This window comes from Caenorhabditis elegans, chromosome V (genome assembly GCF_000002985.6).
Source record: "Caenorhabditis elegans chromosome V".
Classification (NCBI taxonomy): domain Eukaryota; kingdom Metazoa; phylum Nematoda; class Chromadorea; order Rhabditida; family Rhabditidae; genus Caenorhabditis; species Caenorhabditis elegans.
The window spans coordinates 9,550,627-9,574,699 of NC_003283.11; the positions used below are offsets into that span (position 1 = coordinate 9,550,627).

General features: G+C 35.0%; 4 protein-coding genes and 1 non-coding gene across 7 annotated transcripts; 2 read left to right on the plus strand and 3 right to left on the minus strand.

Annotated features, from left to right (window-relative positions):
* Positions 1-17: 17 nt before the first annotated feature.
* On the plus strand, positions 18-5,406 carry ehbp-1 (EH domain-binding protein 1; the record flags this gene model as incomplete). The annotated part of the gene is made up of 14 exons (NM_073067.5): positions 18-92; positions 135-199; positions 372-826; positions 878-1,006; positions 1,327-1,546; positions 1,596-2,283; positions 2,734-2,899; positions 3,000-3,077; positions 3,156-3,215; positions 3,309-3,370; positions 3,993-4,112; positions 4,227-4,382; positions 4,431-4,744; positions 5,002-5,406. 14 exons carry the CDS (start codon positions 18-20, stop codon positions 5,117-5,119), a joined length of 2,706 nt encoding a protein of 901 aa, NP_505468.1. The 3' UTR covers positions 5,120-5,406.
* rgef-1 (Ras guanyl-releasing protein 3) lies at positions 5,401-11,048 on the minus strand. Of its 2 annotated transcripts, none has more exons than NM_001276913.2 (11): positions 10,901-11,048; positions 10,734-10,849; positions 10,368-10,543; positions 10,264-10,318; positions 9,289-9,381; positions 9,150-9,230; positions 8,585-8,895; positions 8,259-8,517; positions 7,367-7,911; positions 6,964-7,092; positions 5,401-6,204 (listed from the first exon to the last, which is right to left on the minus strand). In NM_001276913.2, exons 1-11 carry the CDS (start codon positions 10,980-10,982, stop codon positions 6,090-6,092), a joined length of 1,962 nt encoding a protein of 653 aa, NP_001263842.1. In that variant the 5' UTR covers positions 10,983-11,048; the 3' UTR covers positions 5,401-6,089. The 2 variants fall into 2 exon arrangements, with proteins under 2 accessions (NP_001263842.1, NP_505469.3); NM_073068.4 differs by having other exon boundaries at positions 6,964-7,095; positions 10,901-11,045.
* 21ur-12258 lies at positions 10,370-10,390 on the plus strand. The gene has a single exon (NR_069202.1).
* Positions 11,049-14,710: 3,662 nt separating the features above from the next.
* F25B3.4 (Serine/threonine-protein phosphatase) lies at positions 14,711-18,181 on the minus strand. Its single transcript, NM_001383372.2, has 6 exons — positions 18,069-18,181; positions 17,874-18,019; positions 17,230-17,345; positions 15,694-16,105; positions 15,298-15,645; positions 14,711-15,058 (listed from the first exon to the last, which is right to left on the minus strand). Exons 1-6 carry the CDS (start codon positions 18,079-18,081, stop codon positions 15,002-15,004), a joined length of 1,092 nt encoding a protein of 363 aa, NP_001369922.1. The 5' UTR covers positions 18,082-18,181; the 3' UTR covers positions 14,711-15,001.
* Positions 18,100-19,671, minus strand: F25B3.5 (uncharacterized protein). 2 transcript variants are annotated; one of them, NM_001383373.2, is made up of 3 exons: positions 19,019-19,671; positions 18,672-18,927; positions 18,100-18,632 (listed from the first exon to the last, which is right to left on the minus strand). In NM_001383373.2, exons 1-3 carry the CDS (start codon positions 19,663-19,665, stop codon positions 18,435-18,437), a joined length of 1,101 nt encoding a protein of 366 aa, NP_001369923.1. In that variant the 5' UTR covers positions 19,666-19,671; the 3' UTR covers positions 18,100-18,434. The 2 variants fall into 2 exon arrangements, with proteins under 2 accessions (NP_001369923.1, NP_001256123.1); NM_001269194.4 differs by having other exon boundaries at positions 18,106-18,632; positions 18,672-18,939; positions 19,019-19,669.
* Between the last annotated feature and the right edge of the window lie 4,402 nt (positions 19,672-24,073).

Genomic DNA, 24,073 nt, shown 5'->3' on the forward strand with positions numbered 1-24,073 from the left:
TAACATATAAATTGCAGATGGCGGGTATTCTTCGTCGACTTCGGAGATCCAATAAGAAAGCTGCCAAATTTAGATTTACAGTTACTCTTCAGGTTCGTTCTTGATACTTTTATCTCAATTGTTTATTATTTTAGGAATTACATCTCTACACCGACGAACAATGGAAACCAGAAAACCTTGCAGTTTCTTTCGTTCATAGGTGAATACATTTTCTTATCAAAGAATAATAAATGTCAATCAGAAAATAGACACAATGCATCATGATCATTATGGAAATTTGAAAAAAAAAGAAAAATATTCACAAGAAAATAATACGAATCGAAAATAAATAAAAAATTGTTCATGAAACCTTTATCATACAATTTTTACAGACGACGAAAAGTATCATCAAAGGAACGAAAATGGGAAGAATGTTCGGACGCTAACAAATGTTTGATTATGTGGCCTGAGCAATTTTCAGAGAATATAGATATTCTTACAACATTATATCGTATTGCAAGTGATGAATATGAAGATAAAGAATGGACGATTGTTGTTGAAGAAGTAACTGCTAAAGGAAAAAGAAAAGCAATTGCAGCAGTGCCACTCAATGTTCGCTTATTTATTCTGGATCTACCCGATCATAAAAGTGAACTGAAGCTCAAGCTCCGTCCATTGACGCCTCATTTGAAATTGTGTTCCCTGATTATTCTTCTTGGAAGTTCTCTTATTTCGGAAGTAAATGCAGATGATGTTAGTATTACTTCGTCAGCTGCAGCCTCTTTTGTTGAAAAAGTTCCAGTAACAGATGAAGTTGATGCGAGTGCAAATGATTCCAGAGCAGCAGGTATTTTGATTGAAAAAATACAGTTTATTTCACATAATTTGTTTTTTTAAGCTGCAAGACAACAAATCGACACGACAGCTACAAAAATGATGGAATGGATCAAAGAGGAAAAGGAAATCGCTCCGCCTATTGTTCCAGCACACCGAAAACCTTCCGGAGAGAATGAAAACCCTGCAAAAGGTAATTAGAAATCGTTTTTTAAACCTAATCGTTAGAATTTTTGGCTAGAATATTTTCATGGAAAAAAGTCATATAGCCTAAATTCGTGTGTGGTCATCAAAAAATTTGTAGATTTTTTTCATTTTTTTTTCAAGGAACATCGAAAATCGAAAAAAAAATTCGAAAATTATCCAGAAAATGATATATCAAAATTTGTTTATGTTGATGAAGAAAAAGGATTAAAAAAACCAAAATAAATACTCGAAATTTTTTTTTTCAATTTTTCGGAAAACGAAAAATCGAAAAACCGACACCCGTGGCTCTTATAGAATGTATTTCAGTTCGTCCCCAATGGAGAGTATCAGCTGAAGAAGAAAAAACGTCACAACCAGCAGCTCCAGCGCCAATTGCAACCAACAGACATAGTCGGTCAAGCCGTGCTTCGACAGAAGAAAAAGCGTCTACAACAATAGAATTCCGTGTGGATTCCAATTCTCGGCATGTTCCAGTTACAGCAATCGCTACACCATATTATCTTCAAAGTGGAACAATGAGTAGAGGGTATTGTTTGGTTACTTTTCTCACAATCATAATTTTTTTTCAATTTCAGAAGATCAAATTCTCCGAGAGCTCCATCTAGAGATGCTGTCCCTCAACCGATCGATGGAGAGACTTTACTTTCATGGTGTCAGAGAGTTACTAACGGATATTCGCATGTAAAAGTTAATGATTTTATGAAATCTTGGAACAACGGATTGGCCTTGTGTGCAGTTCTTCATTCTTATCGCCCGGATCTCATTGGAGATTACGAAACACTGGATATCTCTAATAATATGTCTGGACGCATTTCGAATATTCAAAGAGCCCTCGATTCACTTACTTTGATAGGAATAACAGAAGTACCAACAGTTGATATGTTTCTGACTCCTGATCGGAAACAAATAGAATTTCTTCTTCAACATCTTCGCCGAATCTTTGAAGGATTTGACGAGGGATCTACACCAGCCAGTGCTTCTGATCACAGAATATCCAGAACATTTGGAATTAATGAATCCGAAGAAAAAGTTGTTGCCATGATTACAGAAATTCGAAATCAAAAAGATCTCGAAGAAGCTGTGGATTATAGACACATTCCTGATGAAGTTCCTGTTACACCACAGTTGGCTAGTCGCAATCCGGCTCTCAATCAACCAACTGACGCTGATGACGATGATGCTGAAACTTCAAATATGCGCTTTGAGAGAAGTAATGTAAGCATAACCATGGTGACTCCAGGAGTTGGAGCAATTCGTGCATCGGTGAGTTTTTATTGAAAAAAAAAATTTTAAAATTTTAAATATTTAGTTTTTGTTTTTTTGTTGAATTTCGAATTGAATAATGCTAATTATTTAAAATAGTTATTGAAATCTTTTTTCACTTCAATTCTACCATTTTTAAGATACTTTGTGTGTATAATATAACTGAAATTATAGGAAAAAAACAGGTTCTTTCAATCGTCAGATTTCTTGGTATATTTTCTTATTTTATTTTTTTAATGCAATTTATAAGGTTATACATAACTGAACATTTCCTACTACCATATAACAGCTTGATAAAAATTGCGACACAACTTAAAAAACTTATTAAATACTCGCCCTTATAAAACTCAATTACATTTGTTCCCAGCGAAATAGTCTAATCAATTCTTTTTCCTAATAGATATCCAATTTTACGAGATTCTTATTTTTGAAAATCTTTACAACTTTCAGAATCGTGCATCACCTTCAAAGCGAGATGAACTACGCCAAAGAGCACGTGATTTAATTGAAAAATCAACAACTCCTGCAGCAACACCAAATTCACGGAAAGCGAGTGATGAAGAGAGAAGACGCGAAGAGGTCAGACGGATGCTGAACGAAAAGCAGCATCCAACGGGTGAGAAGTTTTTAAAAACACAAAAGTTGTCGTGATTCTCTATAGTAATCTCCTTTGTTGTGATTGTTTTAATTATTTCTACCGTGTGTTCCCATTTCAGCAATCCCCTCTACTTCATCATCACCATATCCCACTTTCCGTCGTATCGATGGATCAAATACCGATCTTCGTCGTATTGGTTTGTAACATTTTCAGATCATGCTCCGATTTAATTGTTTTAGTGTTGTGACAAAGCATGTAGTGAATTTATTTTCAGAACTCGATGTACACAAGTTCAAGAAACGTGATCCATCTCCGACGCTCGTCCGCAAACAATGTACATTTTATTATTTCCTCATAGTGCAGTGATTTTTAACATGTCAATTGCATTATTAGGAACAATTTCATCTTAATTTTGTTTTAATTACAGACGATCCCAATGATACTCCTCATGTGCCAGCAATTGGTCGTGGCAGAACAAATGGAAATCGGGTCAGTCATTAATATATTTAAATTCTCGGCATTTCGTGCCTACTTTCTCCCACCTTTTCGCCTTCCGGCAAAAAGGTGGGAGAAAGAAGACGCGAAATGCCGAGTTAACAGTTTAATCCCGAATAGAGCATTATTGGCAACACCGATTCAGGAAAAATATGTGTACCTTTAAAGATACAGTTACTTCAAATCCTCGTTGGTGAGGTATTTTCATAGATTTTTCATAGTTTTTCGATAAAACTTTTTTTTTTATAAAAAACTAAAATAAAACAATAAAACACACATAAATTTAAAAAAAAACTATGAAGAATCGATGAAATATCGACAAATACGAGAGCTTGAAACCTTGCGTCAAGACCAGCTACCGTATATTTTGTCGCAAACTATTTTGTCAGTGTAATAAGTTGTCTGATTTTCAATTTTAAACATTTGAGTATTATTTTAAGCTTTAAATATGAATGTTGTCAATTAGCTGTCAATACCACTAGCAATCCTCATTTCTATCTAACCATAATTTTTCTTTCGTCGATATTATCTTTAGTTCTTCTCTGTTCTATATTTTCTTTTTTATCATACACCGCATTGTACAGTATGCCTAACAAGTGTTTTGCTCACATTTCAGAACGATTCATCAACTCCTTCATCAGCTTCTACATTTGATCGTGTCAAGAGATATGGGAGTATGCGTAGTGCAGAATTGAAAGAATCGTTGCAGTTGATGGCGAAACAATACGGATACATGGTTTGTGATGTTGTAAAAAGTGTAATGTAATGATTTTTGCTTCTATTTTAATCAACATAAAATTTAATCATGGGTGCAAATTGAAAGTTACCGTCTAAATGTTATTATTTTTAGGGAAACGATTTCGAATCATCTTCGCAAGACGCTCTGGCGACACCAACCAAAAAGTTCTCTTCCCAATGGGAAAAAGACGTCGATGACGTTGAAGGAACCGCCAATGAGCTTGTTCGTATTGACGAACGTATATCGGATATTACAGCACAAGCCGATGTAAGATTCTGAGAATTAAAGGATTAATTCAGTTTGTTTTGTTTTCAGGTTATTCAAGACAAGATCCGTGAAACAGAAGTTGGAAGTTCAGAAGAAGAAATGTTGACTGCATCATATCTTGAGTTGACAAATGAACGGAACACTCTTGTACATCGACAGGAATACTATAATATCATTGAGACAATTCGTCAGGTTACTTCGGAAATTGACCAATTGGGAAAACAAATCAATGAAGTTCCTGATGATTTCCCTCGTTCTGATGAGAATAAGACGGCAACGGATAAACTGATTGAACAATATAGTGATGCTATGAAAACAAAAAGTAACTTGGTTCAAAAGTTATTTGCAACTGAGGACGAAATGTAAGTGTTTATTGCTTTGTTGAACCACGTGGTGTCAGGCTGTCCCATCACGGTTTGATCTACAAAAAATGCTGGAATTTTTCGCCTAAGAAAGTGCCGTCAGCACGTTCTTAACCATGCGAAATCAGTTGAGAACTCTTCGTCTCAACTTCCGAATTTTTTGTAGATCTACGTAGATCAAACCGAATGGGACATTCTGACACCACGTAATAAACTACTTTCAGTGAAACTAATGAAACAACATTCGAAATTTTCAGCGAAGAAGATTCGGATCGTTTGAAGAACCTTACTTTGGATAGGGCTACTCGCTTTGTTCGTGGAATAGATCAGCCTGTTTCAGCATCGAAGCGACTTATTCAATGGTGGCGCCGTTAATACGCTTCAACGTTATTTATTACTCAATTTAAAACTACGGGTCTTCTTCTCTTTCTGAAAACAAAGTTTCTCCCAGTGTCCCTTTGTTATCTTCTATCATTTTTTCTCCTTTCCATAATTCACTCTTTCCCGTTTTTTTGGCAAATTTTTAGGAGTTAATCAAAACATCAAATTTTTCTCTATCTTTTCATCTCTATGTGTATATTTTTGTATTCAGTTTTCTTTTCTCTCGGTGCACACAAATCCAAATGCTTTCAGCTTTCAATAAATCAATTCAGAGTTTTAAATGATGTTCAGCAAAAATTCATTCGAAAAAAGAGGAAAGTGTGTGGAAGACTGGTGAAAAATACTTTACACGTGGAAATATTTAGCGTAGAGATCAAACAAGTGGGATAGGAAAAAGCAAGCTCGAATTGTGAGGGAATGTACTGAAAGAAAAAACAAATAAATTTGAGAAATTGAGTGATATGGTTAAAAAATGAATCGCATTTTGCAGGAAAAAATACTCGTATGCATTAATTTGAAGAAAAATAGATGAGAAGAATAAACTTAATATTGTACTCTCATATTACGAGAACACTAAATCCTGAGAAGGCGTATTGCGCAACATATTTGACGCGCAAAATATCTGACCGAAAACTACAGTAACTTTTTAAATGACTACTGTAGTGCTGGTGTCGATTTACGGGATCGATTTTCACTTATGTTCGAATTGCGACAGTGATATTCAGTTTTTCGTATTGTTTTGTCATTTTTGTGTTTCTTTTAATATTTAATCGATTAATAAAATGTTTCCGTAAATCGACACTAGCGCTACGGTATTCATTTAAAGTGTTACTGTAGTTTTCGCTACGGGATATTTTGCGCGTCAAATATGTTGCGCAACACGCATTCCCAGAATTCAGTGTTTGTGTAATATATTCTTGCTAAAAATAAAGAGAGTGCAGAGAAAGAGATAGATGGAGACAAATCAGGCGGTACGGTATGACGCAGATGAAATATCTGCTAGATCATCATCTTCGAAGACTTCTTCACAAGCAAGGCTTACAAGACCAATTTCTTCATCTGGTGTACTTCCGGAATTACTGAAATTCTTATTGATGTTTAATGAACAACTGAAAATATTGATGGGGCACATGGTGTCAGAGTGTCCCATTTCGGCTTGATTTACGTAGATCTATGAGAATTACTAAATTCGTATGGTTAAGAACGTGCTGACGTTACATCTTTCTGGGTAGACAATTCCCGCATTTTCTGTAGATCAACTCCTAATGCGACAGCCTGACACCAATTGATGGGATCAGTATTGTATCGTAAAAGTGAATCCTGTGCTCCACAAAACTTCTAATCACATGTCGTATTTTCCTTATCAGACTAGTATCCGCTTGTTCTACTTTGACAGCCAGCTGACTTTGGTTTTAAAAAATTGTCAACTGACAAAATACGCCCAAAACATTTTTCTATAGTTCTAAACATAGATATTTGATTAAAATTGAGACATAAGAGATATAAGCTGTCAAAGTAGAGTGATGATGCAAGTTTATTAGGGGACATACGGTATGTGATCCTACCGTAGTCCACGTGAGAATTACGGTAGACTACAATATAATTACTGCAAGAAATACATTCAGGAAACCGTGAATATAGAGCTCTGTTCAAAATAAATATTAAAGCATGTCACAATTAAAGTGTTTGTTACATATGAATTATCGCATTATTGTGATACACTGTTGACTAGGTTTTTTTTAGTTTTGAAAAGATTAAGTTTTTGGTTGGAAAAGCATTTAACTTTTGATAAATTTAGGAAGATACTTAAAAACTAATTAGCCACTATAATAACTTACTAATATTCAGTACTTTCCGATTGTGGTCGAATATCTTTCAGTTTTGGAGGACTGAGTTTCGTAGAACATGTCGGCTTCTCTGTTGTTGGAGATGTGACAACTGCAGATACAGTACGAGGCCGAGACGATCTTCTAATGAATCTGATTAGAGGTTACATACTACGACCGATTATTTATAACTAGGAATTATATAGTCTACGGAAATTACCAAGAGTAGAAAAAATGAAACTTTAGACTTTTAGAAACATATAATTCTCAAATATTTCTTCCCGTTCAAACGTGCTACATGCTTCTGAAGAGTTCAAAAAACGTGCGAGATCAATCATATCAAAACTAATCTAGATCTATGTATTTCAGTGAAAACCGGTTTCTGAAGATTCTTCACAATTTGAGACCAACTCACTTGCATGTATTTATTATCCTACTTCTCATACTGCCACGTGGTGAAGCGAACCACTCGGCAGCCCTTGTTAAATTGCTGCTACTTTTTCTTCTGCATTCGGCTACAGCATTTGATTTACAGCAACTATGAACTGCTAATCCACAATCTTTGCACTTGAAGCCTTGTCTCAAAATCCCCCACAACAATTTGTTGCAATGATTGCAAGTCGTTGGAGTTAAGAATGTAGTTTCATGGAAATTGTGCTTGAATCCTCTTCGTAAATCTTTTGTATTCTTGTTTGCAGCCATAAAATAGGTCTTCAATTCATCTTTTGATATCTGTCCATCCATATCAACATCTATGTTCACAAATGCGTCAATAAAAGGGAAATTTCCAGCAATCAACTGAAATTCTTCTTGAGAAATGAATCCATCTCTATCATGATCATAGTGTTTGAATACTGCGTCCACCATTGCACTGATATGTTTTGAAACTGTTGCATTATCAGGTGCAACTGTAACTCCAGAGGCCCACTCAGCGAATACGAGTCCACGAGATGGTTCGAACTAAAAAAAAGAACAATTAAAAAAAGTTAGTTCGTTGACAAGTATTCTTTAAAGGGGTAGTCGCAATTATTTGACCAAATACATTTCAGGCTAGCCACATAAGACTGTATTTTATAATTTTGAGTATCATTTCGAAATCCGGTTTTCAGGGGTCTAATAAAGCAAAACCGAAAACCGTTACTTTTCCTGCAAACAGGAATCTTTGATTTTGTCAAAAATTTTCTGGAAAAAGTTCACATTTATCGAACGCCTCTATACAGGAAATTTTGCAAATTAAATTATAGAGTTTTTGAAAAGTTTCCAAGAAAGTTGCCATCAGATACCATGGTACTTTAAAATATACTTACATTCATAAAAGTTTTTGGTTCCCGTCTCAACGACAGCTCGTAAATATCATCATCGTTGTACCGAATGTCCAAAGACACTTTCAATGTGTTTATCAAATCCATATTCATTTCGGGAAGATTATGTCCTTTTTGATTGAAAACCAGAAAATTTGAAAGCAGTTTGGAAAGTTTCACCAATTTATCACTACTGATGCATTTTGTTTTCTCAAAATTTGCACCCGAACAATTGATTGCGACTAGGTCTTTGAGATGTACACCGCTGAAAAGTTGAAACATATAAATATTGAATTATTGAACTTTTAGAAAATTAAACACTTCAAACTCACATTATAGGTATCCGGAACTTTTTGTTACACGCTCCTAATGCTTTTCGATACTCGCAGAAATTGTGTTGAGCAGATAAAAGATTTGTCAACTGAGTCAGTTCTTTTTTGATATCGTTTGACAGAACTGCATATGTTTTGGCAAGTCGAGCCACTGATGAATGAGTTATTCCACCAACAACGGACATCAAAGTGTTAAAATTATTGATCTTTCGTAGATGCTTTGCTACATGAACAAACTTCACAAGGATCTCTGCTCGTTCTTTTGGTGTTGTCTTGTTAAGGATCATGCACTGTACCCAATTGGAAAGATTCTGAATTAATTATTGTTTTTTGTGTGATTTCGAGAAAAAAATCAAGAACCAAGAACCTACACCCAAAACGTGTTATTTAAGTGCTTGTTAAGCCACTGTTAGAATACAAAAAAGTGAAAATTACTAGTTTCTTAGAAGGCTCAAAGATCTGTCTATATTTGGTCCTGGCCGCTATTTGATCATAAACGAAGCAACCAATCCATTAAAGCTTCTAATTAAAAAATGCTCAATTTTCTTCAATAATATTTACTCACATTAAATACTGAAATACTTCTTTCCAACATTGGACATGATCTTAGATGTCCATCTTTCACATATTGCTTGAGCTCAGTTATCTGAAATAAAGGTAACCACAATTCATCATTTTGTTGTTCTAATTTATATTATTCTCACCGAAATTCTGGACAAAACGCGATAGTCGATATGAGAAAGTGACGTCGAAATATCGCTAGGGGATGCTTGGACAAATGAAAGAGAGAAGGCAGTCTGAAAATTAATTGATGTTAGAAAAAATTCATGAATATTCAAAGAAGTTGATAAATGTACTAGTGAGAATTTTTTCGAGGCAATGGGAAATGGTGGAGGGGTTCCCGGAGTGGGCAAAGTCTCGAAATCAACTCGAACTATTGTCTGAAACTCAAGGCTATTTTTCTCAAATCAGATACAGACAAAAAGCAAAACGAGGTATTCAGCGAGTGATATTTGATACAACTTTTTTTTGTTCAAAATTTAATGTTATCAAATGTTGTAAACGACAGAATGACCATCTTCGAAATTATCGACAATTCTGCAATTATATGTAATCATGTCGTGGAAATTCACACAGTGTATAAACTCTGCTGGATTTATGTGTTTTTTTTAAGTTGACTCTTTTTATGCAGGCTATGCACATTATAAATATAGGTCGACTAAAAAAGAGAAATTTAAACTCAATAAAATTGTGCATCTTGACAACATTGGAAACTTATCAAAAATCTCTCAAACTAATTTTTCTTCTAATGGCGAGTTCATCTCTTTTCAATGAAAACTTTTTGAGAAACTTTCCCAGTATACCACTTCCTGAGGAATTCTTAAATGCTTGCTTACTCATTGAATCGAGGAGCAAGTTGGGTGCGTACTTTTTATTTCAGGGTTTTGTATGATTCATTTATCTAATCTTTTTATCCGTTAATCAAAAAGATTACTTTGCTAATCCGCAATAGTATGAAATAGTTCAAAAAGTTCACATGATCTGATTCAGACAAAACAGCAATATGAACTTAAAAATATAATGCAAACTAATTGAAACCAAATTGAAATTTCTCTCCACACATCAACACCATAGCTCGCAATTCCTCGAAGCCTTCACTCTACAACAAAAAAACTTACCTGTTTAGCCAATGGATTTCTAACTGAAACTGCTCGAAGCCACGCAAATGACGGTCTGAGTTTGTTTCAACTTATTTATTTTTTTGTAAATTGAAAGTACTTACAATGCACTGACATCTAGACCATTTCGAATATTTTCATTTATATCTTCTGCTATCGTTTTCAATCGAACAACTTGTGCACAGACTTGAGGTTGCGCATCGAAATGCATTGGAAACTTTTCGATCCAAAATGATACCGCTCGACATACTGCTTCTCTTTGTTCGACGTTTCGAGTTTCCTTAAAATTTGATATTATTACTATTTGTTTTCTGTGACAGTCTTTAATTCAAAATAAAAATGTAAATAAATTTGCAAGCTTCACTCAGCCAGGTGTTTTAGGAACATCTGAACTGGGCGCGTGAAGCCGGAAATATAAAACTCAAGAGCAATAATTCAATTAATACTACAGATCACAACTTTTAAATTACCTGATAGAAGTTCACGAAATGTGTAATAAGTGATAAACTATCACTCAACCATTGATGACTTAAAAACAAGGCGTCAACAAATTCAATATCTTCAACCTCATCCTCCTCGTCGACATCTATAAAATTACCACCTGTGGTGTTAATAGGGTTTCACTTTTTATTCCTACCAAAGCATTCAACACATCTTGCCACAAGTTGATCTTCTGTGAGAAGTTCTTGATGTTGATCTTCTTCAACTTTACTGCTCATCGTCGTCGTCGTCGATGCCGTCTTCACGACGAACGATTGAGCAGAAGGAAGATTGTCTCAAGATCTAGAAAGAACGTTGGTAATGGTCTGAAAAATAACGGGAAGAATTGAAAATGGGCACACGCACACATGAATTGCAGGAATTGCAATTTGAAAATAAAATGCGATAGGTCTCTCTCTATCTTTTTCTCTTTTTACTGGCTATTTTTCTGAGGACGAACTGCTGCTGCGTCTCCGTTTTCTCGTTTCAATTCTCGGATGCGCGCTGCTTTTGCACCCCTCTCGCACGCGCATATAAGGGGAGGAGTGAGGGGGAACTGAAAAAAAAAGAAGAGGATGAAGAAGAAGACGAAAATGAAGAAAAGAAGAAGCCCGAAGTGGTGGTGGTGGAGTGAGGAAGAGAGAAGAGAAGCTGAGAAATCGATAGCCTACGGCGAGAAAAAATAGAATTGAGAGCTCTGCCAACGCCTTCTTTCTTCGGAAGCGGCAGAGCGCAAGCGGTAGCCATAAAGAAATTGATGGAGAGTGAGAGAGAGAAGTTCGAGACTTTTAAGAAGTATATGGACAAGAAGAAGAAGAGAAGCTGGTGAGTTCAAAATGAAAAGGATATAAATGAAATAGGATAGAAAAATATAGATAGAGCTTTTTTGTTCTCATTGAACATACTTAGACTATTTATTATTTAGTTAGTATAGAAATAGTGCAAAGAATATTAAATTTAAAATATATTCCTGGAACATCAGAATTCAATCAGAACTAAAAAACAATGTTGAGAACTTTCTTAGAATAGCAATTACTTAACTTTCTGGAACGGGCACCAAAAGTCTAGAGATGTGTGAAAAAATTGGCGGTTCAGAAATACGAGAAAAGTTTTCGAACTTAAAAAAGGTCAAATGATGAAGCCAAAATTTTAATTTTATTGTTTTTAGTGTTGAACAAAAGGCTCATTAATTTCCCTAAAACAATGCATCGGTTTTTAATATAGTTTTGCAAAGAAATAAAAACTATAATCTATGAAAAAAGATTAAAAATTCAAATTTCCAAACTTCACAGATTATTATGAAGATTTGCAAACAAAGAAGCCAATTTGAAAATTGTCTAGAATAATCTTGGTCTCGAGTGTATATGATCTTCAACAAATTTTTGATCCGAAATAATCGTTTTATTTTCCGTCGCTTATTCCTTATTTGTGATCTTTCACCAAAAATGTGCTGATCATTCATTTCAAACGATTCATTATATCCATTATTACTTCACGGTAAGGAGTACACAATTCAGACAGATTTTAGCAATGTCGTGGTTATTTATTTCTATATTTGGAATACTGAGAAAGTTTTAGATTCAAACACATTTTTGGTGAATGGTTAATCTGATAGTTTTATTCGCAAGTGTTCAGTTTTTTACTTGAAATAAAGATTTGGATCATTAAAAACCAGCAGAAATGACTCCTTCTGTGCCTATAAGCTTAACAGAATTCCTCTGGAACTGGACAGGTGATAAAGTTATTATAAAGATCAGTAATATAGGTACGTTACCCTTGGAGGATTTGTATTTGATAACTACGTGGAAAGCTCAGGGCGAGGTCAGATCACTTAAAGCAATACAAGTATTTCAAAAATTAACAAAAATAAATTAATTTTATAAGTTGCGCACTTATTGGTCGATGTGCAAAATAATTTTTAAAAAAAGCATACCCAAGCCCGAACAGAACAAAAAAGAAGAAAAAAGCAGAACTTGAATTCAAAAACATTCTATTTCATATTTTACATAAAAAGAATTCCAGGAAAATGCATAGAAAATGATTCAGAAAGTTTGAAACTTGTCAAAAGTTCAGAAGTGGATAGAATCCAAAAAAGTAGGAAAAAAACTGACAATCAATCAGAACAACTTTCATATGATTGACAAGATCCGTCACCAAAAACTTTGTGCTCTTTTTTCTCTTTTCTTGTCCCAAACGGGATGGCGTCAGTGATGGACGGCGCTCATCCAAACGGTTTATCTCCCTGTGACGTCATTCAATTGAGCCGAATTGATGAAGATTGGGGAGGTAGAATTGACGGAAATAGCTCCTCTCCGCTTATTTTTGAATTCGTTCTTCTTATTTGTGTCCTCTTTCTCTCCTTTTTGCTGCTTCTACTGCCCCCGTGTCCCGCCGTCCAAATCTCACGTCACTTTCATTTTCCATTTTTGAGCAAAAAAGAGACAAGAATGAAATTCGAGAAAAATGAGGAGAATGAAGAGCAGTCACTTGAAGACGTCGAACATTTGAAAGAAAAGAATGGAAAAAAGTAGAAAGTTGAAGAAAAAAGAGAAGTAGATGATTCGAATTGGAGCGGAAATAAAGTGTATGCATCTTGAGATACAAATGTAGGAGGAGCCTGGAAATCATTAAGAAGACTAGGAAAGTTTCAAATGAGATGATGAAAAGAAATTAAACGGGTTTTTGAGCTATTCAGGTTCTCATGAAAAAGGATAAACTGTTCTGGTTTCTGAAAAATAGCGACAGATCAAGAAAGGGAATTCGGAAACGTAAATACCCAAACAAAGAAGATATAATTCTTACACCCCAAAAATACCTGGAAAATAAAGAAGCAGTGCTGTTCGGCTATTGGAAAAATCGACTTTCGGGCGAACCGAGCTTAGGTTTTTGAACGGATTTCAGTTGACTCGATTCTGCTTTTCATCGCAATCAAAATGCTCAAATTTGCTCATATTTAACGTTAAAGTAATAGAGAAATATAACTATATGTTATTCTTGATTTATATTCCTTCAATAACGTGTTCTCATCGTGAAGAATGTGATTTTTCGCAAAAATCTTAAAAAATTTCCAATGATATATGTTGGAACGCCGTGCCAAACATTATCCGGCTATCGGCTACGAAGTTTTCTTCAACATTTTTTTTCAAAAGCGATGAAGAAACGGAAGAAACAAAAGATGACCTCACTCGTATGCCACACTCGTATGCCGGAATAACAAAAAAATGAGGAAAACTGTCGCAAGTTTCACTAAAATTCAATTACCGTATTTCCTCTATTAGTATTGCAGTCTCTTATATTTTTGCACCGCTCTTTTTGCCTGACCAGCATTACTTTGCGGTAACGTCAGAAAAATTGTCTTTTTTTGGGCAAATTGAACTTAAAATCACAAAATCGTTCAAATTATTGATGAAATATTAAAAAGTGTGTATTTTTCCTTGTTTAAACGGTATCAAGTTTCTACAAAAAATAGGCCAATTTCCAAAATTATTGAGCATACGAAAATTAGTATTTCAGCCTCTAATAGTCTTGCAGTCTCTATTAGTCTTGCACCCCTACGGGTTAATCGAAAATTAGTCTTGCATGCAAGATTAATAGAGGAAATACGGTAGTTTTGCCTATCACTATCACAACATTTTGTGGTATGATGACTGAATGTGTGCTGATATAAGGGGGTATCGGAAACGAGTGTCACGAGATTATCGAACTACGATGGGATCATCTATTCCGGCAGCGATGTGTGTGGGGGCTTAATGCACAATATTTGAATGATGAGAGCTCATTCGAAATGAGACAAAGTTTTCTCATCGAACGTTGGAGGTTGCGACTTTTGCATTCGATGCCAATTTGAAAATGGAATTCCTTTAAAAGTTTAAGCAAAAAACAAGACTTTCTTGGTTGCCACACTTTGAAATTAAGCGTACTTTTGAATAACCGAATCAAATTAATTTAATAAATCCGAATAGAAAAGAACATAAACATTTATTCGAAAAAACGAGAAGAGATCACGAATAAAAATAAAATAGTAGTGTATGTGAGCTAACATACCATCAAAAAGAAGAACACACACACAAAATCCATGAAAGGGAAGAACATACAACAAGTTCATGAAATGAAAGAGAGAGAAAAGTGAGTGGATGGAACTGAATAAACAATAATATCTATGCACTACTACCGGAGAAAGGAACAATCACGAGAATGTGTTTATATCACTGGAAATTCGAGACAGAAGAAAAGTTCAATACATTCGAGGAATCATACACTAGTTGACCGCTGGCATCATACGACGTCTCGCAATTTTCTTTCTAGGACGGAGAACCTGAAAATAGATTAGATGAATTTTGAATTGGGAGAAGAGTGGAATAGATAATAGAGTCAAAAATAGGTATATGAAGACTACATCGTAGTTAATAAGAACCAAGATAATGCAACAAGAATAATCTTGAATCTAGCTCTTGGTCGGAATTCAATGTTGCGTTTTTGCACTTACATCTAGAGTTAATTATACTTGATCAAACAGTCTCAACTACCACTTCTGAAATTTCCCCAAAAACTCACCACAAACGAACAAACAAGATTCTTATTGACATACATCACTGCAGCTGCATTATCAAACTGTCCACAGTAGAACGGTGCCGAAAAGATTGTAACCAGACGACGATTAGCAAAGAATTCGTAGCCGTCTTGCACAACTTGATGAGCACGAACCACGAGATCAATTTGAAGACGATCGAGAAGTTTGCGAAGGGCATCTGATCCAAAAACGTACGAAACACCACGAGAGTTCGGGTTCCATCCTTTTTGGAAGTTTGTTGGATCGCTCCAAAGAATGTCAATTGCAAGCGTATTTGGCTCAGGATTGTCAAATGGACGTTTGATAGCACGAAGTTGACTGACGTTTTGAAGCTGTAAAAAGTTCAAGTTTATTTGTACCGAACCGTAAAAATTTGATACCATTTTGGAAACACCGCCATGCATACACAAAATTCTCTGACCAACAAGAGCTGTCAATGGCATAACCGAAAAGACACCTTGAAACGAATGCCATACGGATGGTTTGTTGTAACGGCGCTGACACTCTTCGTAGAATCCATATTGCCTGTTGATAAGTGAACATTCGTGATTGCCTCGCAACATGAAGAAATGGTTTGGAAAGATGACTTTGTAGGCGAATAGAAGCAAGATTGTTTCAAGGCAATGCTTTCCACGATCCACATAATCACCAAGAAACAGATAATTCGCACGATGTGGGAAGCCGTTTTTGTCAAAGAGGCGAAGAAGATCACTGAATTGTCCATGAATGTCACCACAAATGTTAATTGGTGAGTTGACCTCAATGAGCATTGGTTGCTTATTGAATATGCTGCTGAAAATTAAACAAATTTTTCAGAGCTTTAAAATCATCAGAAAATGTGGCTTTGCAGCATTTGAAAAATACAGGGTGGGCCAAAAGTATGGTAACACGTTTGCAGCTCTATAACTTTACTAGTGGAGAGAGTTATTACATCAATTTGTACAAGTTTTGTTCTCCATAAAATACTGACCAGATGAACGTTTTGAATTTTCAAAATATTCCCATCCGCATCGCTGCAGGCCTTCAGAACTTTTGAGATCACGACCTTTATGGCACGCAAGTCGGCATTCTGCGGGATTTCTACATTTTTCTCGAGGAATCCATCAAGTGTCTTACAAGTTTTTATAGTTCAAAGAATGCTCTTGGTCTAGAGATTCTTTAAAAACAAAAATCCAAATAATTTCTATCACGGTATTTCTGTCATGCACTGCGGCAGTAGGTTAAGTCTTGAATGGCATAGTCGCCAGAAAGATGGATGTGAGCGGCGGCAGCAGTATGCAGAAAAATTCATTTTAGTATTTTTCGAGACGTTTTGACCTGACTTTCCAGAATTTTTTTAGAAAATTGAGCTCGGATGATTTTGTGGGTCATTACGCCTTGCGAAACCAAAAAAACTGAGTAAATTTCGCAAAGTTGAATTCATGAAATATTCAAAGGTTCTTGCTAGGCGCCAGTGTCGACACAGAAAATTTTTATATGCTATAAAAACAATTAAAAACGCTTTTTCACTTCTTTAACTTTAAATTTAACATAAAAATCATACATCTGAAAATTATTGGCGTGCGTGGGAGGTGTGTTTGTGTGGGAAGTGCCGCGTGCCAAATTACCGTTTTTTCGGAAGGGTTCGCCAAATTGTCGAGGTGATAAAGATCGCACCTTATTGAGAAACATTACAAATTTTGAGTCAAATTGAAGGAAATTTATTCAGCTATCAGTATTCGATAGAAGAATGTACGTATGACGTGGCAGTCGCGCGAAAAGCTCATGTAAAAGAGCGCTTCATGTGTTACTTTTGGCCCACCCTGTATTGTATCAAGAGAATATTTCGGGGAGATATCTTGAATCCGGTTACATGACACTCTTCACCTAATACAACATTTTCAGAAGTGTTCTCTAGTTTGAATATAATAACCTACAATGCATGAAACAGCAAAGTTTCTACATCCTCAGGTGGAATAAGACGTGTCAGCTCCATATCTGTGCTCTTTCCGCTTTCAAGAACTCGCATCAGGATACTGTAGGCAAATTGAATCTGAAATAATGCTCTCAAAGGAATATAAAAATTGAGGATAGTTTTATAAATCATCTGATCACTCTTCTTAATATAACTAATTTATAATTACCATTTGACTTGAAACATTTCTTTTTATAGATTATTATTTGACATTAAATGTGAAGTTTCATTAGTAGGGATATCCCTTCAAAAAAATCCAGAAAATCTCCAATTCACAAAAACCACTAAAAAACGGGAAAGAATGAAAAATCAAAATTTCAAAAACGTGATGTTCCTATTTTTGTTATTCCCTGTGTGAAATTTCTCCAAAATGAAAAGCCATGTCGACTTCGAACCAATCAGCTCTATACACTCCATCTGATTGTCTCGAAAATGAATGGAGCGAATCGCTGATTGGTCACAGTTATCCTTTTGAAGGAAAATCAAACAGGGAATTGAGCCAAAATTGAAACATCTTGTTTAAAAAAAACATTTCGTCTCTAAATCTCTGAATTTAGTTTTTTTGAAGCGATATTCCCATTCACGCTTTGTAAAACTGTTACAAACCATGCTCTTATTCTCCGGAGTGATTGCGGTCTTGCTGTTGCTCTGTGGCACACGACGCGTCTTCTCAGTTTCATTTGCAATTTCCGGTTTGGTCTCCAACTCCGTTCTTTCCGTTTTATCAACGTTATTAGTTTTCTGTTTATTTTCTAAATACACTCGTTTTCTTCTCTGATTTTAATAATCATATAAACTCACTTCCTTGAAGCATTGTCAGATTCTCTTGTTGTTACAGTTGATTGAATTTCTTTATGAATTTCTTTTCGGCAAACTGGGAATGAATTATTTTGGGAAATCGGGACAAAATGGGCATTGAAACGTGGAAACAAAAATACACGATGCAAAAGATAAGATCTCGGGCTGAGAAAATTATTAAAGGTGACACGTGAAATATTGCAAAATGGGACCGTGGATTGTGAATTCAATTATGTAAATTATTGGAATAGAGATTTTTTTTAAATAGAAAAAGGATACAGGTGTAGAAAAACAAATGAATTAACGTTTGAACTGGTGCTATTCAACTAATCAATTAAACCCCTAGAGTCGGATTTCAAAAAATGTAGATTAGTCATTGAATAGTTCATCCAGAATTGGCATAAAGAATTCCTCATAGAATCCGTTTGGATTCTCGAAATCTTCACCGTTCTTCTCGCTCTTTTTTACAGCGTCATTGAAATTTTCTAAAACTAGCAATTGCAGTTCTTCTTTTGATTTTCCACCAACTGTCCTTCCAAGTTGAAGTTTCAGAAAGAAGAAGTTTATCTGAAAAATAAATGTATAATTATATAAAACAATATTTACCTCTTCATCTGTCACTCCCAAAATCTGTCCAAGTAGGCTTTTTTCCTCCGGTTCAATATCTTCTCTGATCAAAAATCGTTTAATAAGAACACGAGATTGATAAATTCTAAGTGCAGACTCGGTGTTTTTTTCACACAAAAGCTCTTCGGGGATTCCTTCATCAGTGTTGTCAAAGATTTTGAAAAATGGCGAAACATTTGGATTGTTGTCATCTACTCCAGGAAGGAAGATTTCAATCCATTTGCTGCCTTCCTCCCTGAAAAATTAGCTAAAAAATATTCGCTTTCTTTTTAAACAAAACTAAATCAACATTGCTGATAAGACACATTTAGTTCAAAATAACTCACCGATAAAGAATAGATCGTCGTGATTCCAAATTTTCGTTCGGAGAATCTATAAGTTGCATATACAACATTGCAGCAACTGTTCTTGTTACTGCTTCGAGAATCCCTGCCTTTGAAAAAATCAATTCCAAAATTGGAACAGCAGGGGGTTTGATTACTGGAGGAATCAGTTGTCCACGCTCTGGTTTTTTCATCTTCCCGATGTTTCGTGTTTGTTCAAGCAAAGCCATTTTCCGTTGTTTCTTCGATGCTTTCCGAAGTTTGAGGCGACGAATCTGTGGTGACGTCTTCAATCGAATTGGCATTGGTGTTGGCGGTCTTTCCAAATTTTCTGCTTGTTCGTAGATTGCACGTAACAAAATATCAATCGGTAACAAACGGTTGATCTCTTCCATGTCCTCGACGTGAGTTTTTCTTTTGAGGTTCTGTAAGTTCACTTGACGAAGCTCTTGGACTCGATGTCGACTTGGTCGGAATCCGTAAGGAGGGGTAAATACAGAAGATCTGAGAGAAGAAGTTGAGACGAGACCCGCTTGTGGGCAAGCAATAAGTGGTGATGCAATCAAAATTCGTCGTTTTTTGATTGGAGTTGGTGAAGCATGGAACTTCTCTATAGAAGATTGAATAGATTTTGTGATTGATGGAGTCATCTGTAATAAAAGAGATGTTTAGTGATAATGCGATGATTATGCAAGTAGTAGAAATATTCGGAGAGCAAAAAAGAAGTGAAAGCGATAAGCGTCAGAGAAAGGTATGTGCTGTATATGCACACATATGTACACTCCAATAAAGGATTACAACTTTTTTAATTTCAGACTTTGGAATTGTTGATGTGGAATCAGTTGGAATGTCTATGTGGTACAGATAATACCAACAAGAACATGTGTTTGTACTGAGCAAAAAATAAATGTATATAATGGAAAACTGTTGTCCAGATAGGTGGCTACAGTTTGAATCTGGCAATAATGAGTCACGTGAGTGATGTCATCGCGGGGAAAAACAGGAGAGAGAAACAATGAGGAAACATCACTGGATCTTCGAGAAAACTGTTACTTTCCGAACATCGGGCATAGAGCAATGTTTTGAAATCTAAACTGGTTTAATAGATATGTTTTACGTATTAGTTCATTGGTCGAAGTTGAAATCACTGAGAATCCGGTTTCCAAGAAAAAGAAAAGGAAATGATTTTGTCTATCTCTACATTTTGAACTTATAAAGTGCTGTCATCTATTTTGAAAGCATGAAAACCGTTATTGAAAAATTTGAAATTCTATGTTAACACTAAAATTAATAAAATACAAAAAGGTATAACTATAAAATTGAAATATTTATATTGAAAAGGAATAACTGAATTGAAAGCTATTGCTTTTCATCTAATGTAAACATTTAGACAAAGAACTAGTGAAAGGAAAGAATATTCCAGAAAATCTTTTCAAGTTTGTTTTTTATGGAATGTAGCTCTTCTACTAGAATTGATGATTTTAGTTTCAAAAATTTCACCAGCTCCGCCCAAATTTTCTCACAATGATCCAGTAAAGGCCACCGAAGTCACCAATGTTTAGTACTCGTTATCATTATTTCTCGAATGACGAAAGAAGAGCCAGCTCTTATTCCCAACAATACCGCTTTCTCTTATCACTTATAAGAAGGAACGACAAAAAAAGAAAGGCACATGATATAATAGTTGGAGTCCAATAACGAAAAAAGGATTTTGTCATATGATGAAGGAACAGATACTTAAAAAAAAATAAAACAATGACACAGTTACAACGATCCATGTCAAGCTATCCCTATTACCGTTAAGCTCAAGAGTAATAGACTTATGATTAAACTGTTACACTTTGCACAAGTAAGCGTAATGACAGATTTCTTGAAAGTGACTAATAGTTCAGCTAAGTAGATTTAAATACCAAATGACCTTATGAACTTGAAACAGGAATAGTATTTCATCAAAACTAGATGGGATATTGTCACATGGTCATTTGATTTGTTACTTTCACTTTTCGTTAAACAGATTCTTGAGTTTTGATGCCCTATTTACATGAAATAATATACTTACTACTAATTCAAAATTTTCTGGGATGGAAATTTTTTGCAAATCGCAAAACGCGTCAAAATTCAAACTAGAAACCGAGCCAAATGCAGTCACCATATACGTGTGTATCAGTCAGTGGTTAGAAACATTGAAAAGCAAAACCAAACAGATCAGTGAGAGTATGATGAAACCATAACATTTTCGGAAAGCAAAGTCACAGATTGTGAGCGTATGTGTTTATCACCATTCACACTACCCCCTCCCTTCTCAACGCTCTTTCCGTTCCCCTGGAGGAAGAAGGGGATGTGTATGACAGAAACAGAAACAGACTCGGTAAGCCTGACAAAAGTTATTGGGAGAAGAGAAAGGAGAGACAGAGAGTGGACACAGCCAATATGAATTTGAAAATGTTTGATGTCTCGTGTGAAAAGAAAGCGTTCTTTATGGATGATAGAGGCTGTTGAGCCTAACAATAGATGTCTACGTCAGAGTTTCCAAAATTTTCTGGAAATATAATAATAAGGGCAGACAACGGGCGATATGTAAAACTCGTTAGACAGACAAATAGTCTAAAAAATCATTCCATCTTGCAATTAGCAAGCATGGAATTTCATGAGAATACCAAACATTACTAGGTTCTCATTCCCGTTGGAAATATTCGTATTCCGCTGGGCAACTGGATAATCAGCAAAAAAGAACTGGAAGGTAGCAAATTTTTTTTACATTAAAATGCTATACGTAAGCTTGCAGAACGTCTACAACCTTAACATATTACTTTCAGAAGTCTTGTAAAAAAATAACTAGGAAACAAAAATAACTTTTTAAACAAACTTTTAAGCATTAAAAAAACAAGAAGGAGTGAAAAATCAAAAAAAAAATTTGCCTAATTAATTGAAAAACCGCAACACGATTAATCCTTACCAACAATTTTTATTTTTATTAATCCGACGACTGTTGAATAAACCAAGAAAACTGGATTATTTTGAACAATCCTAAGAATACAATTTTGCTTCTGATATTTCAAATTGCCAAAAAAGTCAAATTTCAAATTTAGCCATCTAGTTTTTTATCTGCAAAAAATACAATTACACGAATCAAAACATTACATCAAAATTCAATTCAAGAATAGAATGTAGGTTTCCAGGATAAACCTAATTCTGAGAATGACATCACACTTCCATGACTACTTGTAGTTTACGTCAATAACTGAAAATGATTAAAAGAGTTATAGTGGCTTGATTTAATCAAAATCTCGAGAGGCCTATAATGAATTTGAGAAATATTTTCAGAGTATGAAATTGACTGTAATAATTATGGAATGTTTTTTTTCTAAAAAATAAAATGGTAGTTGGATACAAAAAAGTTGAGCCAGTTTTTTTTTAAATGAAATTACCCGGTTTGTCAAGAGAGTTTCAAGAACTCCACACTCAGCAGCTAGGAAATAAAAATCTCCAAACAAATCCTAATACCTACAGATTTGGCTCACAAAACGTATCAAATGAAATCCTAAGCTTGATAGTAGAACGCCAGGCTGCTCAACAACAACACATGGAAAGGGATCAAAAAATTGAAAACGAGGAACCAGAAGAGATGTCGGCTGAACTGAATTTCATGCGTGTTTTCTTAAATTTGCTGAATTTTAATGAGATGAAGCCTCTAGGATAGGCACAAGAAATGTGGAGGCTATGTTGTTCTTTATGTGTATATATTTAGTTAATTATATGGTTTAACAGAAGAAAAAGTGGAAAGAACAAGATAAGTTTTCCAAATGAGATGGAAAGAAAAAAAACGTAATCAAATTTTATACTTTCAAGAGGAGCCTAAACCAAAAAATATGCGATATTTTTTAAATTGTTGAAAGTTGGGCTGTTAGAGAGAAAAAATCATATATTGCTTTTATTATGTCTATATTCCCAATGTCTTTTTTGAATTAAAAATTATTTTGTTGGCTTTATCAAAGAAAACATGTGAAGCTTAATGTTGAAGTTGAAGTCATACTTAAGCAATAGAAATTACAACCTGGACAACTATTTGAATGGATATTTGTCAAAATTTCTCATTTTCCTCAATGGTGACCTTTGGCGGAATATTTCAAAACACGCTTGCTTTTTTCTCTCTCTCTCTCTCTTCCCCTCTTTTCTAGGAATAACTGTTCTTCCAATTGTGTCAAAACTCAAGGTTACTATGGTTCATGTCAAAAACAAAAACAAATATGAATATGATACAGCGTGTTAAACCCCAAATGAAGGGAATTAACTGGAATAATAAAAATAGTTCGAACAGTAAGTGATTACCAATTTGAAAATAAGAGTGCACTAAACCAAAAAATGCGGCGAATATGGGAAGACGATGAGTAAGAGAACACGAGACAGGCAGCTTGTGATCTGGGGCCGTCTATGTTGGAGGAGAGGTCTTCAATAGTATGTTGACCTAATGGAAAAGAAGAGGAAGATGCGAGAGAGAGGGAGCCATCTTTGGGGCTGACCAACCGGCGGGAAACAATTGCAAAATGTATAAGCGTGCATGTTAATTGAGTAGGTAGGTGATACGCAGATAATATTGCCCCTTTTCTCTTTCTCTTTTCTCTCCCGGAAGATGACGACTGAGAGTAGATAGAGATAGAGTTTAAGAGCACAGCTCACAACATCTTCTTTTCTTCTCATTATAACATCTACAAAGGAATTGATATATAAACTAGAGAAAGATAGACGCGTGTATCCATAATCTATAATTATGTGTATGGAGTGTACAACTACGATGTTGAATTTATTTTTGTCAACACCTTTTCTAAGAGTGGGGTAGTCTAAAAGGCACACAAATTGCAAATGAGCATTATTCGAATAAACAGGGACATCTTAAATCAAATAACATATGACTGATTGTTCACTGGAACGTATCAAAGTCAAACCATGATCACTGACACATAAAAATGCTCACAAAATAAAATTGGGCTGCAAAAATTTAGTGGATAATTTAACTGGAACGAAAACATTTTTTTTCGTTGGGTTCTCTAGCAAAATGAT

Coding starts and splice junctions, on each gene's coding strand:
- rgef-1 (NM_073068.4), bottom strand. CDS start 10,982: ATGAGCAGTAAAGTTGAAGAAGATCAACATCAAGAACTTCTCACAGAA. Junction 10,319..10,367: donor GGTCTAGATGTCAGTGCATT/GTAAGTACTTTC, acceptor AAACAAACTCAG/ACCGTCATTTGCGTGGCTTC. Junction 8,896..9,149: donor GAAGTATTTCAGTATTTAAT/GTGAGTAAATAT, acceptor TAATTAATTCAG/AATCTTTCCAATTGGGTACA.
- F25B3.4 (NM_001383372.2), bottom strand. Junction 17,346..17,873: donor CTCCGGAGAATAAGAGCATG/GTTTGTAACAGT, acceptor GCATTATTTCAG/ATTCAATTTGCCTACAGTAT. Junction 15,646..15,693: donor ATGGCGGTGTTTCCAAAATG/GTATCAAATTTT, acceptor AACTTTTTACAG/CTTCAAAACGTCAGTCAACT.
- F25B3.5 (NM_001383373.2), bottom strand. CDS start 19,665: ATGACTCCATCAATCACAAAATCTATTCAATCTTCTATAGAGAAGTTC. Junction 18,928..19,018: donor CGACGATCTATTCTTTATCG/GTGAGTTATTTT, acceptor CTAATTTTTCAG/GGAGGAAGGCAGCAAATGGA. Junction 18,633..18,671: donor TGGGAGTGACAGATGAAGAG/GTAAATATTGTT, acceptor TTTATTTTTCAG/ATAAACTTCTTCTTTCTGAA.